Below are 16,364 nucleotides of genomic sequence, written 5' to 3' on the forward strand. Positions count from 1 at the left end.
GTTTTTAGACATTTTTGCAAATGTATATATTTTTTTAACTTAAATATCACATTTAGGTATCCAGACCCTTTACTAAGTACTTTGTTAAGGCACCTTTGGCAGCAATTACAGCCTCGAGTCTTCCGGGGTATGACTCTACAATCTTGGCACACCTGTTTCTCCCATTCTTCTGTGCAGATCCTCTCAAGATCTGTCAGGTTGGATGGGGAGTGTCACTGCACAGCTATTTTCAGGTCTCTCCAGAGATATTCGATCGGGTTCAAGTCCGGGCTCTGGCTGGGCCACTCTTGGACATTCCGAGACTTGTCCCGAAGCCAATCTTGTGTTGTCTTGGCTGTGTGCTTTGGGTCGTTGTCCTGTTGGAAGGATAATTTTCGCCCAGTCTGAGGTCCTGAGCACTCTGGAGCGGGTCTTCATCAAGAACCTGTCTGTACTTTGCTCTGTTCATCTTACCCTCGATCCTGACTAGCCTCCCAGTCCCTGCCGCTGAAAAACATCCCCACAGCATGATGCTGACACCACCGTGCCAGGTTTCCTCCAGACGTGACACTAGTCATTCAGGCAAAATAGTTCAATCTTGGTTTCATCAGACCAGAGAATCTCGTTTCTCATGGTCTGAGAGTCTTTAGGCAAACGCCAAGCAGGCTGTCATGTGCCTTTTACTGAGGAGTGGCTTCCGTCTGGCCACTCTACCATTAAGTGCTGATTGGTGGAGTGCTGCAGAGATGGTTGTCCTTCTGGAAAGTTCTCCCATCTCCATAGGGGATCTCTGGAGCTCTGTCAGAGTGACCTTCGGGTTCTTGCTCACCTCCCTGACCAAGGCCCTTCTCCCCCGATTGCTCAGTTTGGCCAGGCAGCCAGCTCTAGGAAGAGTCTTGGTGTTTGCAGAATTCTTCCATTTAAGAATGATTGAGGCCACTGTTCTTGGGGACCTTCAATGCTGCAGACATTTTTTGGTACCCTTGCCCAGATCTGTGCCTCGACACAATCATGTCTCGGAGTTCTACAGGCAATTCCTTCAACCTCATGGCTTGGTTTTCGCTCTGACATGCACTTTCAACTGTGGGACCTTATATAGACAGGTGTATGCCTTTACAAATCATGTCCAATCAATTGAATTTACCACAAGTGGACTCCAATCAACTGTAGAAACATCTCAAGGATGATCAATGGAAACAGGATGCACCTGAGCTCAAGTTCGAGTCTCATAGCAAAGGGTCTGAATACGTATATAAATAAGGTATTTTTTTTATATTTAATAATTTAGTTAAAATTTCTAAAAAACTGTTTTTGCTTTGTCAAGGGGATTCTGTGTAGATTGATGAGGGAAAAATGTATTTTATCAATTTTAGAATAAAGCTGTCTGGGGTCGGAATACTTTCCCGAATGAGCTGTATGTTCATGGTAAATCTGCACTATGAATGTATTGTCATAAATTATTGTTACCACATGGGGGCATTACCGTATCATAAACTGTCATCATTACTGTGAGTATACAACTTTTTGGACTCACTTTATATGGTGTAAAATAGCATATTTTCCATTTTGTAGTTGTTCATCATTAATGCTAGTCAGATATTATTGATTAATTGAATACTGTAATACGTTAACACATTTTGAAAATAATTAACAAATGTTTGCCCAGGAAGGTCAGCATTCTGCATGTAGTTGTGTAATTGACAAAGGTTCCTGGTGCAGGTGTGAATGTCGGTCAGTAAGGAGCTCACTGTTTTGTCAAAGGATCATTTGATTGACCCATTACATAAAATCATACATTTTTGGGGAGACTTTGCTTATATTCAACCTCAGAGAAAAGTCAGTTGCCTATCTTGCTGTAAGCCCCTATGGGATTTAACTTTGTGCAATCAGTATGCAGCCATCAGCAACCTTTCCCCACTAATAAATTGTGAAATTACTTTGACCTGTCGTTGATTGACCAATTTGTCTGTTGAAATTCTGTTTGACAATTGGCCAAATTATCTTTGTCCTGCAGTAGCCTTGAAAACTAGAAGGTCACTGCGCTGAAACCAAACGTGAGAGCAGCAGTCAGTCTGGTTGACCAAGCTAATGGCCTGGAAGACTTTGAGATGACATTCTTCCCAATCACAACTGACCACTACTGTCTGTCATCCACACTACTGACAGTCCTTGATACTTCTGTGAAGATCTGAAAGGACTGTATATGTGTAAACAGTATGCCAGAAACCAGATGGAGCTAGTACTGTACCTACTGTATTCGACTCACCTAGTCAATCCTGTTAAATCTTTGAGGGGAAATTATAAAGGGGCATGAGGTAAGTTGAAATTGTATTTTATTTAACCATTATTTAACTAGGCAAGTCAGTTAATAACACATTCTTATTTACAATGACGGCCTACCAAAAGGCGAAAGGCCTCCTGCTTGGAAAGGGATGGAAGGGATGAAAGGGATGAAAGGGATGAAAAAATAAAATGTAGGACGAAACACACATCACAACAAGAGAGACACCACAACACTACATAAAGAGAGTCCTAAGACAACAACACAGCATGGTAGCAAAACTAGGGATAATTCAATGGTAATTCTAGTATTATAAGAATTTAAAGGTCACCTATTTGTGTGGAACCTCCACGCTTATGGCTTCAGTTACCATATTACAAACTTTACAGTGGGTTCCTGTAGTTTGGTGACATCAGTAGGTTTTGATACAGTACTTCAGGAGGACCAACCACACTGGTACTCAGTGTCACCGTAATATATCACTTTTCCACAACACCTCTCATGGTGGGGTATGTATCCCAGTTTGTAATACATAGCATTATAAGACCACTGTCCAGGGAATTCCCCATCAACCTAATAGGCTCTTGCCTAATTTCCTCAGGATGGAGGTTTCAATAATTAAGGAGTCACCTGTAAAAGACAAGTAGCAGACATCCGTGGGAAATCTATAAGAACATACAGTACGTATCTAGTTCAGCATGAGCTATCTCAGCAGAACCTCTTGTCAAATGGTTTCTATGACGTCGTACAATAGCTGTCACATCACAGTCTCCGCCCTCTGATGTGGAAATTCATAATTGCTGTTCAAATGAAACAACAAAGACACTACCTTGGACAACAAGTAAGGTGCATGTGAGATACTACCAACGTTATGTTTTTTTGGGGGGGTCCAGAACAGTTTGTTTGCTTTTATTGATCATGTTCATTTAACCCATAAAAATAAACATTTTAATATGTATTATAATGTACACGGAATATAATTGGCTAAAATCAAATGAAAATATTACAGTATACCATCCAAATAATGATAGAATTACTTAACAAACATTACATTAATGATTTTGTTTTGAGGCATTTTCCTTTACTTGAAATGGGTACAGTATAGCATTGATGATGAATATAAGGTTTATTTACAAAAAAAGTGCAAATATCAATGCTGTGAAATCTTATGTACATTAAAACAGCTTAAATATTGATATGGAGCAGATACCAATGGGATAATTCTCTAGGTACTGGAAAATAAGACACACTCAAATGTCTACAGATGCATTTAATAGTCCAATAACTACAGTCCTCAAGTGTTCTCTAGTCCATGTTCAGTTCCTCTATTATTCTTGTGCCATTCCATAAATCTTGTTGATTTTCTCCTGGAACTTTTTGACAACAACCCCCCTCTTTAGCTTCATGGTAGGTCCTGGAGAGAAGATGGACAAAACAATCAGACCTACTGTGCTCTCAAAGAGACTTTACTCTCTTTCCCATGCTTCTTCAATCACAACATGTGACCTACTTAACAGCTTGGAAGACAGATTATGCAATGGTATCTACAGGAATGTTGTTTGGCATAAACTAGTCACAAGACTGCCTCGTCAGATAAACATTAATGGCAAAAACACTTCCTTCTCTCTAAGAGTTCTTCGTATCAAATTATGAAAAAGCTCATTATTTACAACCTCACAGACTAGCTTTGGTTTAGTTATCTAGCTTTAGTTTGAACTATATTTATTTTAATCCCACAATGAACAAGAAGCACAAAAAATCAACTCTCTAAAATGAGGAAGAAAATGCAATCCAAGACTATTCACTGCTCTCTTCTGTCACATGCTCAAACAGACAGAACCAACCAATAAAAACCAACAACTGATTTCTCACACTGACTGACTCACCCAGTTCTCCCCCAGATATAGAGAAATCTCTGTCCAAAATGACCCACTTCTGGACCCTCTGGGCATTGGAGGTGGCCTTAGCATTGACATGCTCTATGCCCTCCTGGATGGCCTTATAAATAGCTGGTTCCTTACTGGCTATGATCTCAGAGGCCTTAGTTGCCGTTATGCCACGCTGATGGCAGAACGCCACAGCCTCTGGGGTCAGCTCGTCCGTCGGCTCGCCATTGTCGTCAACTATACACTACGGAGGGAGAGTGGGTTCAAAGGTTAGCAATGATCCAGGAGTTAGTTGTAGTATTTGCTGAACAGAGCAAACATCAAATAGCCTGGTTCCAGATCTGTTCGTGCTGTATAATTATATTCTAATTGCTTAATTCAAAAGTGAGATTTCTAAAGCAAGCCAATGACCATAAGAGTTGGCAATACAGGACACATCTAACGTTGGAGGCCTTACTTTGAGCGTGAGCATCATGGAGAGGAATTTCATCTTGTCTCCGAGCAACATGGCGTTGCTGATGATGGCGATCTCTGCTTTCACTGCATCCTCAATGGGTACAGGTGGGATGTTCTCTCCTCCTGCTGTTATGATCAGCTCTGCAGGACAAGACATTTCTTTCTGAGGATATTTAGATCATAGGTCTACACGGTGTTCTACTATCAAGAATGGTCCACCACCTAAAGGACTTCCAGCCAACTTGGCATAACTGTGAGAAGCATTGGAGTCAACATGTGCCAGCCTTCCTATGGAACGACACCTTGTAGAGTCCACGCCCCAGACTAATTCAGGCTGTTTTGAGGGAAAAGGGGGGTGCTCAATATTGGGAAGGTGTTCCTAATGTTTTGTACACTCAGTGTTTATTTTTATTTCACCTTTATTTAACCAGGTAGGCTAGTTGAGAACAAGTTCTCATTTGCAACTGCGACCTGGCCAAGATAAAGCGTAGCAATTCGACACATACAACAACACAGAGTTTCACATGGAATAAACAAAACATACAATCAATAATACAGTAGAACAAAAGAAAACAAAAAGTCTATATACAGTGAGTGCAAATAAGGTAAGTTAAGGAAATAAATAGGCCATGGTGGCGAAATAATTACAATATAGCAATTAAACACTGGAATGGTAGATCGGCAGAAGATGAATGTGCAGGTAGAGATACTGGGGTGCAAAAGAACAAAATAAATAAATACCAGTATGGGGATTAGGTAGGTAGATAGATGGGCTGTTTACAGATGGGCTATGTACAGGTGCAGTGATCTGTAAGCTGTTCTGACAGCTGGTGCTTAAAGCTAGTGAGGGAGATGTGAGTCTCCAGCTTCAGAGATTTTTGCAATTCGTTCCAGTCATGGGCAGCAGAGAACTGGAAGACGACCAAAGGAGGAATTGGCTTTGGGGGTGACCAGTGAGATATACCTGCTGGAGCGTGTGCTACGAGTGGGTGCTGCTATGGTGACCAGTGAGCTGAGATAAGGCGGGGCTTTACCTAGCAGGGATTTGTAGATAACCTGTAGCCAGTGGGTTTGGCGACGAGTATGAAGCGAGGGCCAAGGTCACAATGGTGGGTAGTGTATGGGGCTTTGGTGACAAAACGGATGGCACTGTGATAGACTGCATCCAGTTTGTTCAGTAGAGTGTTGGAGGCTATTTTATAGATGACATCACCGAAGTCGAGGATCGGTAGGATGGTCAGTTTTACGAGGATATGTTTGGCAGCATGAGTGAAGGATGCTTTGTTGCGAAATAGGAAGCCGATTCTAGATTTCATTTTGGATTGGAGATGCTTAATGTGAGTCTGGAAGGAGAGTTTACAGTCTAACCAGACACCCAGGTATTTGTAGTTGTCCGCGTATTCTAAGTCAGAGCCGTCCAGAGTAGTGATGCTGGACGGGCGAGCAGGTGCGGGCAGTGATCGATTGAATAGCATACATTTAGTTTTACTTGCGTTTAAGAGCAGTTGGAGGCCACGGAAGGAGAGTTGTAATGGCATTGAAGCTCGTCTGGAGGTTAGTTAACACAGTGTCCAAGGAGGGGCCAGAAGTATACAGAATGGTGTCGTCTGCGTAGAAGTGGATCAGAGAATCACCAGCAGCAAGAGCAACATCATTGATGTATACAGAAAAGAGAGTCGGCCCAAGAATTTAACCCTGTGGCACACCCATAGAGACTGACAGAGGTCCGGACAACAGGCCGTCTGATTTGGCACACTGAACTCTATCAGAGAAGTAGTTGGTAAACCAGGCAAGGCAATAATTTGAGAAACCAAGGCTGTCGAGTCTGCCAATAAGAATGTTGTGATTGACAGAGTCGAAAGCCTTGGCCAGGTCGATGAAGACGGCTGCACAGTAATGTCTATTATCGATGGCGGTTATGATTTCGTTTAGAACCTTGAGCATGGCTGAGGTGTACCCATGACCAGCTCTGAAACCAGATTGCATAGCGGAGAAGGTATTGTGGGATTCGAAATGGTCAGTAATCTGTTTGTTAACTTGGCTTTCGAAGACCTTAGAAAGACAGGGTAGGATAAATATAGGATAGATATATTAAATACTATGGTATTCTCCACAGAAAAACACTGAAGATGTTTTAACTACAGTATTTAATTTGCATATACTCAACCCATTCCCCATATCCCTATTTGTGCCACCCATGAATGAAACACCTACATGCAAAGAATAGACCATATATTGTGTTCCCTAAAGGTTATAGAAAAGAGCAGAGGCTCTGAATTATCCGTTCAATTATCCGTAAATACTACAGTATTATCTGCAAAAAACACTACTGAAATTACTATAGATATCATATACAATACAGTATTCATACTATAGTAAACTTTACTACATTATACAACAGTATACAAAAACACTACAGTTAATACTATAGTATAGTATAGTGAATATAGGTCTTCTACTGTCTTCTACTATCAAGAATGGTCCACCACCCAACACTCAAGTGAATACTATAGTAAAGAATATAGTAATACTACAGTATGTAGAGCATAGTATACTATAGTATTCTTTCTTATGGGGAAGTTAACCTAAGGCACAGACTTAGTATCAAGAGAAGGTACACAAAACTTTACTTTGATCAGTGTCTAGGAGCAACTGCATCCTACTCCCATTGACACCCAGCACTGATAGCCATGTTGTATAATGGCTACTGTATATACATCTACAAAATAAACTATAAATAAGTACTATACCCTTTATCCTCCCTGTGATGAATAGGAAGTTGTCCTTGTCACGCTTGCCCAGGTCTCCAGAGTGCAGCCAGCCCTCCTGGTCCAGGGCCTCCTCAGTCTTCTCTGGCTCATTCAAGTAGCCCATGAACACATGACGCCCCCAGAAACAGATCTCACCATTCCCATCCTCGTCTGGCTTGTCCAACTTGGTCTGGCAGCCAACCACCACCTTTCCACAGCTGAGGACAACATCATGATATCAATTCTTCATATGGTGAGACCGAAAAGCAAAAAGGATTATTAGATGTCACTTCATATCTGATGGCTTATGAGTATCAATGAATTATTTACTATTATGCAATGATAGCTTTGTCAAATTAATTAATTTAACTGTCAATACAAATGGCAGTTCACATCCCTAGTTTTCCATTTGCTGACCTCATGATCTTGAAGTTATTCTCCCAGGAGATGGTGTGAGGGCCGGTGCTTTCACTCATCCCATACAGCTCATACAGCGGGAGGCTAAGGCTCATGAAGTACTCCAGAGTCTCCTTAGTGATGGGTGCGGCCCCCGTTAAGCAGTTCTTGCAGCGGTCCAGACCCAAGGCCCAGCGAACTTTCTTAAACACCAGGTTGTTTGCCAGCATGAAGCCCCAGGGCACCACGTTCTCACTGTAATCCACAGAAAACACGGAGGAATACCACACATTGTGAAAAATATTATGGCTGGAATTTAATCTAGTTTAAGATGTAAAAATACTATTTGGGCGTGAGTGAGGATGCATGTTTTTTCTAATGTTATTGATAAGATCATATCGATGGGTAAAACAAATCAAAAATAATTTGATGCACTGAAAATACACATTCTTTCTGAAGTGTGGGTTTAATGAACAACAAAAACCTGACATAAATCCTTACCCATTCATGGCACTGTAGCTGGCCTGCAATCCGATGGATTTGGCCCAGTTAGCCACTCTTTTCTTCATACCAGAGGACTTGGCTCCGATGGCTTTCATCTTCTCCTGCATCTTCTCCCACACACGGGGAACTCCCAGGAAACTTGTGGGGCGCACCTCTTTCAGTGTAGTCCCCAAAGAGCCCTAGGAAATCAGAAAGTTAGCAGTTATCAAGTCATATAAAGTTACCCCAGGCCTACCCTCCACAACCCAGTCAAAACCAAACCACCAAACCTCAATCAATTATTGCCTTCGTAAAACAGAATTTCGAAAGGAAAGCAATGCACAGCATCATTATCTGTAGTACAACACTCAGGGATTCTGACCTTCAGGGCGTCTGGGTCTGCGAAATACGTTGCCCCTGCAAATCTCATGCAGATCCACATGTCGTTGATCTGGGCAGCTACATGGCTCAAGGGCAGGTAGCTCACCACGCACTCCACACCATGTTGCAGACTTGTCATGGCTCCGACCGCATTTGAAGTCCAGGTGATCTGAGGAGAGAGTCAGATGAGACTTTCAACTAATATTATTCCAACTTCCTTTACCACAGAGGAAAACTATAAGCCAGAAGTTTTGTTTGTCCTTTACTTGCCGTGAACAATACATGGACAAAATTGTGACACTTTCACATACTGAATCGAGTGCCCAGTGGACCCAGAGCTCCACTATATAGTACATGTAATGTTTCTGAGGGCGTCACCACATTCTGTGAGGATGAAGGAGGAGCAACCTGGATACTGCCGGTACAGTAAATGTACATGTAAATATAGAGCTTTTCCCTCACTAGTCTATTTACAGTGCATTCAGAAAGTATTCAGAACCCTTTACTTTTTCAGATTTTGTTACAGCCTTCTTCGAAAAATTATTGAATAGTTTTTTTCCCCCTCATCATTCTACATCATTCTACACACATAATGACAAAGCAAAAACATTTTTTTTTAAAAATGTTGTAATATCACATTTACATAAGTATTCAGACCCTTTGTACTTTGTTGAACCACCGTTGGCAGCGATTACAGCCTCAAGTCTTCCTGGGTATGATGCTACAAGCTTGGCAAACCTGTATTTGGGGAGTTTCTCCCATTCTTCTCTGTAGATCCTTTCAAGTTCTGTTAGGAGGCTGGGGAGCGTGGCTGCACAGCTATTTTCAGGTCTCTCCAGAGATGTTCGATCGGGTTCAAGTCCAGGCTCTGTCTGGGCCACCCAAGGACATTCAGAGACTTTTTATTTAACCTTTATTTAACTCGGCAAGTCACTTAAGAACATATTCTTATTTACAATGACGGCCTACCCCAGCCAAACCTTAACCCAGACGACGCTGCCCTATGAGAATCCCAATCACGTTCGGCTGTGATACAGCCTGGAATCGAACCAGGGTCTGTAGTGACACCTCTAGCACTGAGATGCAGTGCCTTAGACCGCTGCGCCACTCGGGAGCCATACTTGTCCCGAAGCCACTCCGGGGTTGTCTTGGCTGTGTGCTTAGGGTTTTTGTCCTGTTGGAAGATGAACCTTCATCCCAGTCTGAGGTCCTGAGCGCTCTGGAGCAGGATTTCATCAAGGATCTCTCTGTACTTTGCTTTGTTCATCTTTCCCTCGATCCTGACTAGTCTCCATGTCCCTGCCGCTGAAAAACATCCCCACAGCACGATGCTGCCACCACCATGCTTCCATCTGGCCACTCTGCCATAAAGGCCTGATTGGTGGAGTGCTGCAGAGATGGTTGTCCTTATGGAAGGTTCTCCCAACTCCACAGTGGAACTTTGGAGCTCTGTCAGCGCAACCATCGGGTTCTTGCTCACCTCCCTGACCAAGGCCCTTCTCCCCCGATGGCTCAGTTTGGCTGGGCGGCCAGCTCTAGGAAGAGTCTTGGTGGTTCCAAACTTCTTCCATTTAAGAATGATGGAGGCCACTGTGTTCTTGGGGACCTTCAATGCTGCAGAAATGTTTTGGTACCCTTCCAAGATCTGTGCCTCGACACACTAGTGACTTGGAGCTCTATAGACAATTCCTTCGACCTCATGGCTTGGTTTTTGCTCTGACATGCACTGTCAACTGTGGGACCATATATAGAAAGCTGTGTGCCTTTCCAAATCATGTCCAATCAATTGAATTTCCCACAGGTGGACTCCAATGAAGTTGTAGAAACATCTCAAGGATGATCAATGGAAGCAGGATGTACCGGAGCTCAAATTTGAGTCTCATAGTAAAGTGCTGAATACTTATGTAAATGTGATATCAGTTTTGTATTTTTAATACATTTGAAAAAATGTCTAAAAACCTGTTTTCGCTTTGTCATTATGAGGTATTATGTGTAGATTGATGAGGGAAAAAAATATTTTATCAATTTTAGAATAAGGCTGTAACGTAACAAAATGTGGAAAATGTCAAGGGGTCTGAATATTTACCAAATGCACTGTACATCATCATGTCATTGTCAATACTCACATTGTCATGGCTTAGCATGACCCCTTTGGGGTTGCCTGTGGTTCCAGAGGTGTAGATGAGTGTACAACACTGGTTAGCCCTCTGACTGTCCACCACAGCATCTAGCCGTTCATCAGACACCTCCTCACCCAGCTTCATAAACTCAGCCCACTGTAGGAGGACAGAGGTTGAGTCGGTAACACCTGATTCACAATATAGGGCCAATCCCAACCGTATTGTGTTGGCTTGGATATTTTCATTTCACATTGTCCTTTCCAGAAAGGTTTCATCAACTATTGTGGATGTGTAGCCAAGCCAGCCCGGTACAGCTCGATTAGGCTCAGTTTGCTTAGTAATGTGAAGGGATTAAGAGTCTCACAGTTACAGTGTGTGACAGGAAATATTGTGTTCTACAATATTTAAGGAAATACTATGTGCTACTAACATTGCTATATCTGTAATGCAAATCAGGAATGTTTTTCACCCCAGCTGGCTAAACAAGATGCTGCTTATAGATTTTCTTCATTTCAATAGAAACTTACAGTGTACAGGTTTGGCAGCTTCTGTTGAAGTTCATCCTTGTACTGAACAATAGCTTTCAAGTGTGGAAGCTGTTCTTTAATCTGAAAGGTATGAACAAAGTAGGGAATTTATCATTTATCATTTTGGCACAAAAACAATAAATATATAAATAGCTAATGATCACTCGATCTACTTACAAATACAATTTATTGGATAATTGTAATTTGAAAAAATATATTTTTCTTCAGAATTATGGATGTATGTTTGCATAATTCTGTGCATAGGTTATATGGCTTTTGGCAGACACAACCAGGACCACATTATAGTTCAGTTATGGGGTCTCACCTGGAGAATTTTGAGGAGCTGTTTGTGGTTCTCCACCACCAGGACGTTGGCCTCACAGTTGTCTGCCACATACTGACACGCCTCGGGGGAGTTGGTGGTGTATATGCCTGCAGCAAAACCCCTGGCAGACCACACACGTCAGATCAGACAACTTTCTTATTGAGGTGGTTTAGACTGTGATTGCTGTCCTTGGAGTGTGTGGGATGGATTAGCCTTCTATGAGTAAGTTGTCTAAGTCTCACAGAATGCAGTATGAACAATAGTGCAGGGTAGTGCATGGTAAGACAGTGCATGCTATATGAAAAATTGTTTTTATTATTACCCAGCCAGGATACAGCCGATGTCTGAGATGAACCACTCAGGAGAGTTAAAGCCCAGAATACCGACGCCATGGTAACGCTCCAAACCCAACTACAGTAGAGAGGGGAAGAGACAGAGTCCGAAAAAAAGAGAAGAAAAATCTATGAGAATGTGGCACACTGCCTCATTTACTGTTGACCTATATGATGCTTTGTAAACTACTCCACTTTATCGCTCTCCGTGACAAGTAACTTTAGCTTTGGATCTAACACACCCAAGTGTTGGTTTTCACCAGCACCATTCTTACAAGGAGACAGAAATGACAATGGGAGAACATTCTTTCTGCTGTGTAAATGTTCCTAATCCTGTCTCTGGAGTTCAAATTCTAAATAGCCGGTAGCCTATTTGAAGATTCAGTGATGTCAACCGATCTGTATTATAGTTCGTATTCTATTAGAATTCACTGGCGCAGTTCAAAAACACCCCTAGGCCTTCGAGCCACTGAAAATGCAGAGAACAATCCAGGTACAAGTACATCATAACATTAAGCATAGAAAACGTTTTCTATTAAATCTCACGCAAGCATAGACCATAGAGCAACTAAAGAGCACAGACACTCACACAACAACTACATCAATATACAGACCTTGAGGAAGCTCTTGGCCGCCGCTCTGCACTGCTGGTAGTACTCCCTCCAGGTCAGGGTTACCCACTGCCCCTCTTTCTTGGACGCCACCGCAGGCAGGTCTCCATAGATCTTCACCGTCTTTAAGAACATCTGGTGGATAGTCATGGGGGCCTCGGATCCCGGCCCCGTCTCAGCCATCCTCAGCTTAACCGCCTGATCCCTGGAGGTGCACCAGAGCTGCTCTGCTGTGGCCAGGGACACATCCGACAGCTTCAGGGGCACCGAGGCACCTGTAGTATGGGGACAGCAGGGGCAGCAGTTGCCTGCCATCATTGGTTGTTTATGGAGTAATCTCAGAGATTAGTATTCCCCTTCCCTGTTCCCACAAGAATGTAGTGGAACGCAGGTAGGACCAGAAATCAGGGAGGTATGGCTACGTCTGAGAATCAGACTGGTCCAGCTCTACTCCACCCTCCTTCGCTGTCACAGTGTGAAGCATAAATATTTGAATTTGAAGCTGCCTGTATCAGATTACTATAGAGAATAGAGAAAGTTGTGGAATGTCCCTGCCTACCCACCAATCATATGTTAGTGTTGAACATGGCTCTGATTAAATAAAAAGGTTAGAGTTGATTTATCGAAAACAAAAAGAATTACAGGCAAAAAATCAGTCATAGATCAAATAATAATTGACTATTTATGAGTGTCTGTCACCCTTAAATGATTATGCTTTCGGGGACAGTTCTGTCAACGTCTTAAACAAATGTCTTTATAGCTGCTGTATTAGTTGAGTCAATATCCTATATATAAAAAAACGTGTAGCCCTACCACGATACGCTGCTATTACCTGAGAGAGGATCCCCTTGAGGTCCCTCTTGTCCAGGGGATCTGGGTAATTTGGCTGGTGCTTCAGGTATTCTTGATGGGGTTATCACTGCAGGTTCTACAGCAACTGACTCCTGACTGTCTGTGTCTTCTTCATCAGACTCTGACTCTGACTCTGGTTGTGGATGGTTTACTACCCCTCCGTTGACGAGGGGACTGCAGTAGATTTCCTTCTGTTGAAGTTTGGCAACTGGTACTAACGGTTTGGTTTCTCCAAGAGGAATGCCAATCACACTAGAACTAGAATAAAACACATTTAATAAACACTCAGCCATTACAACACAATTAATAAACACTCAGTCATTAAATACAGTACCATTATTTGGTAAATATTCAGTAATAATCAAATGGAATTTCAACAATCCCGACAGAATTAGTCTCCAGCATAGAAGGTTACGATAGGTCCACATACCTCTCAGAACTCTTTTCTATGTCAGGAACCCCATTGGTGAGAACAGAATCCTGTTGGTCAGACATCTTGTAATTTCTTAAATAAAAGAGGTCAAATATCAACGTTAGATATGCAAAAACCGCTAGATCATCAAATTAATAAAATCTCTATCTAGGTCGTGCAAAGGCTCCTGATATTCTACTAATTTCAAGAAAATAAGTGTTTCCTCCTGGATCCTTATATGAGTGGGTATTGCAACATGACAGTGTCAGAGGCAGTGTGCCAATGACTGCTTGGTTACATTGATAAAGAATGGCGAAATTAAGGGGTTTGTGCCAAAAACGCGTAACAATTTGCAGAGCTTTTTCCAACCTTTAACATAAATACAGTAGGTTACATCAAGACAGTTGACCAAGAAAGGGACATTGAAAAAGGGTCTGAGACAGCTAAGGGGTGAACATATATTTATGGTGATTTTTTTTGTTGTTGTCTCATCTTGGATAGATCTGTCAGGATTCTGTACAGTAGTTACCTTCATACACACACATAGTGCATGTTTTGGTTATTACACGTCTTCAAATACAGCATAGGCCCAGAGCATGTATTGAAGTGTATATGAAGTAACATGCTGGGTTGCTTGCAACGTTGGGTTAGTTGACCATGATACCGATACCTCATCATTATCTCTGGCATGAAGTCATTCAGGCTATGATGGACAATTTCAGTGAAATTGTGCCATCTAGTGTTTTTATCTTGAAATTGTGAAGACAATTTTCAAGCGGAGACACTATAGTTTAGCGATGACATTCAGATCATAATGAGACCATGTCTTGAGTACACAATATTGCCAAGAAGTTTTTAAACATGTATGGAGAGAAAGGTGCAGTTCAAATTCCAAACAAGCAGTTAAAATGTTGAGACATAGAGCTTCTAACAGTGATAGGAAATTTGAATCTGGTTCATGAGGACATTCCTATAACTATCACTATCAACACTTAAAATAGAAAAGGACAGAAGATCTGACCAGATAGATCGGATAACTACGGGCCAAGATTTCTCTAGGGCAAAGTTCATCATAATTGCAAAACGATTGCCTGTGTTATGTGGCAATATAGTAGCCACTAAACTTTTGCACACAATTATGCAAACATTTCTGCTCACTGACAATTGACTGTACTACATCAATTGGATAGAATCTCTTTGCTTACATCTTAAAACTTGATATATTAAAGGTAGCAACTTGACACACAAATATATAGTGGTAGCTATGCTCCTACATGTCCATTTAAAATATTGAAATATATTTTAGAAATATTTTTATAGATGCTCACAGTCTGTGTGTATCTCTCCAACAGCAACAGCCTCAAAGTGACCCAGTTTAGCATGGTTTTGTTTTGGCTTTAACAAGAGACCTTGTAGCAGGAGACAATAAAGAAGAAGCTTGAGCCTGTTGGCCAAACAATAAAACACGAGGAACCAGCTTGGTTCAGTTAAGTTCAAACATGGTTTTACATTTATGTCCTGAGATGTAGGCTAGCTCATGTTTGTTTGTTTGCTTTGAACACATTTCTGTATATACTGTATATCTCTGGCAACCAACCCTTGAGGCTATTATAGGCTACTGGTCACATTTTCTCACTCTGAACATGCCTTCACAACTGAGATTCAATGGGGAAGGCTACTGTATTGTTACCAGAGGGCAATCTAAAGGTCAAAATCACAGATACTCTTGGTTTTAATGGATAGACAAATACATCCAATTATACACAACTGAACACATCCCAGCATCAGTCAATGCTTTGGTGTAGATAATGACTACCACATTTGTCTTAATACTAAATATTCACAAAGGTTTATAATGCAAGAACTGTTTCAAATTGATTTCACAAACCAAGACAGACAGACAAATGACCCCTGTTCACCACTCTGACATGTGAGCAAGGACTGTAGGAACATGTTGCAAGAGCTGTCTGTGAGTTGTAGATTGAGGTGGTGCTCTGCCACATCAAAAAATAAGCATATTGTGAAAGAGTCCAAGGACACAATAAAAAAGAGATGAACTAATTCCAGAGTAGTAATATTCAGCAGAATACCATTCTATTGAAAAGACAGATATGATATCCTACCTTGTTCTGAGACCTTGTTCAGACAGGGATAGACAGAGTCAGGTGCTATATGATATCAACTTGGCAGGAGAGTGCAGGGAAAACTTGGATGGGCCTCGATGTGATGTGCACAACATGGGACCCAGGACAGCAGCTGATAAGCCTGTGGAGGTCTTGTACGGGTGACAGTACCGTCCCACTCAGGTCCGTCTGCACTCTTACGTAATTTCCCCCACACCTCCTATGGGTCAAATGGCTAGTTAACGTTCCACCAATAGACTTGAAATATGGTCCCCTTCCGCAGGCATATGTGCTGGAAACTGACAAGGAGGCTGTTTGGGGGTAGCAGACTACATTACAGCATAGGGATCGGAGTTAAGCCAGTGTTGACATTGCTGCGCCTGTTTAAGTAAATGTAAAACACAGTTAAGACCAATTTCATTCACTTTTTTTGTGCATAGAGGACAAATA

General features: G+C 41.9%; 1 protein-coding gene across 3 annotated transcripts; it reads right to left on the reverse strand.

Annotated features, from left to right (window-relative positions):
* Positions 1-2,295: 2,295 nt before the first annotated feature.
* Positions 2,296-16,224, reverse strand: LOC109877285 (long-chain-fatty-acid--CoA ligase ACSBG2). 3 transcript variants are annotated; one of them, XM_031818777.1, is made up of 16 exons: positions 15,915-16,224; positions 15,120-15,200; positions 13,810-13,884; positions 13,360-13,637; positions 12,531-12,835; positions 11,907-11,995; positions 11,585-11,705; positions 11,260-11,340; positions 10,739-10,888; positions 8,614-8,781; positions 8,250-8,431; positions 7,770-8,003; positions 7,353-7,570; positions 4,604-4,743; positions 4,147-4,390; positions 2,296-3,674 (listed from the first exon to the last, which is right to left on the reverse strand). In XM_031818777.1, exons 3-16 carry the CDS (start codon positions 13,872-13,874, stop codon positions 3,589-3,591), a joined length of 2,361 nt encoding a protein of 786 aa, XP_031674637.1. In that variant the 5' UTR covers positions 13,875-13,884; positions 15,120-15,200; positions 15,915-16,224; the 3' UTR covers positions 2,296-3,588. The 3 variants fall into 3 exon arrangements, with proteins under 3 accessions (XP_031674637.1, XP_031674630.1, XP_020325166.2); XM_031818770.1 differs by lacking the exon at positions 15,120-15,200; XM_020469577.2 differs by lacking the exon at positions 15,120-15,200 and having other exon boundaries at positions 12,531-12,802; positions 15,915-16,215.
* Positions 16,225-16,364: the final 140 nt, after the last annotated feature.

This window comes from Oncorhynchus kisutch, linkage group LG3, assembly GCF_002021735.2.
Source record: "Oncorhynchus kisutch isolate 150728-3 linkage group LG3, Okis_V2, whole genome shotgun sequence".
In the NCBI taxonomy this organism is placed as follows: Eukaryota; Metazoa; Chordata; class Actinopteri; order Salmoniformes; family Salmonidae; genus Oncorhynchus; species Oncorhynchus kisutch.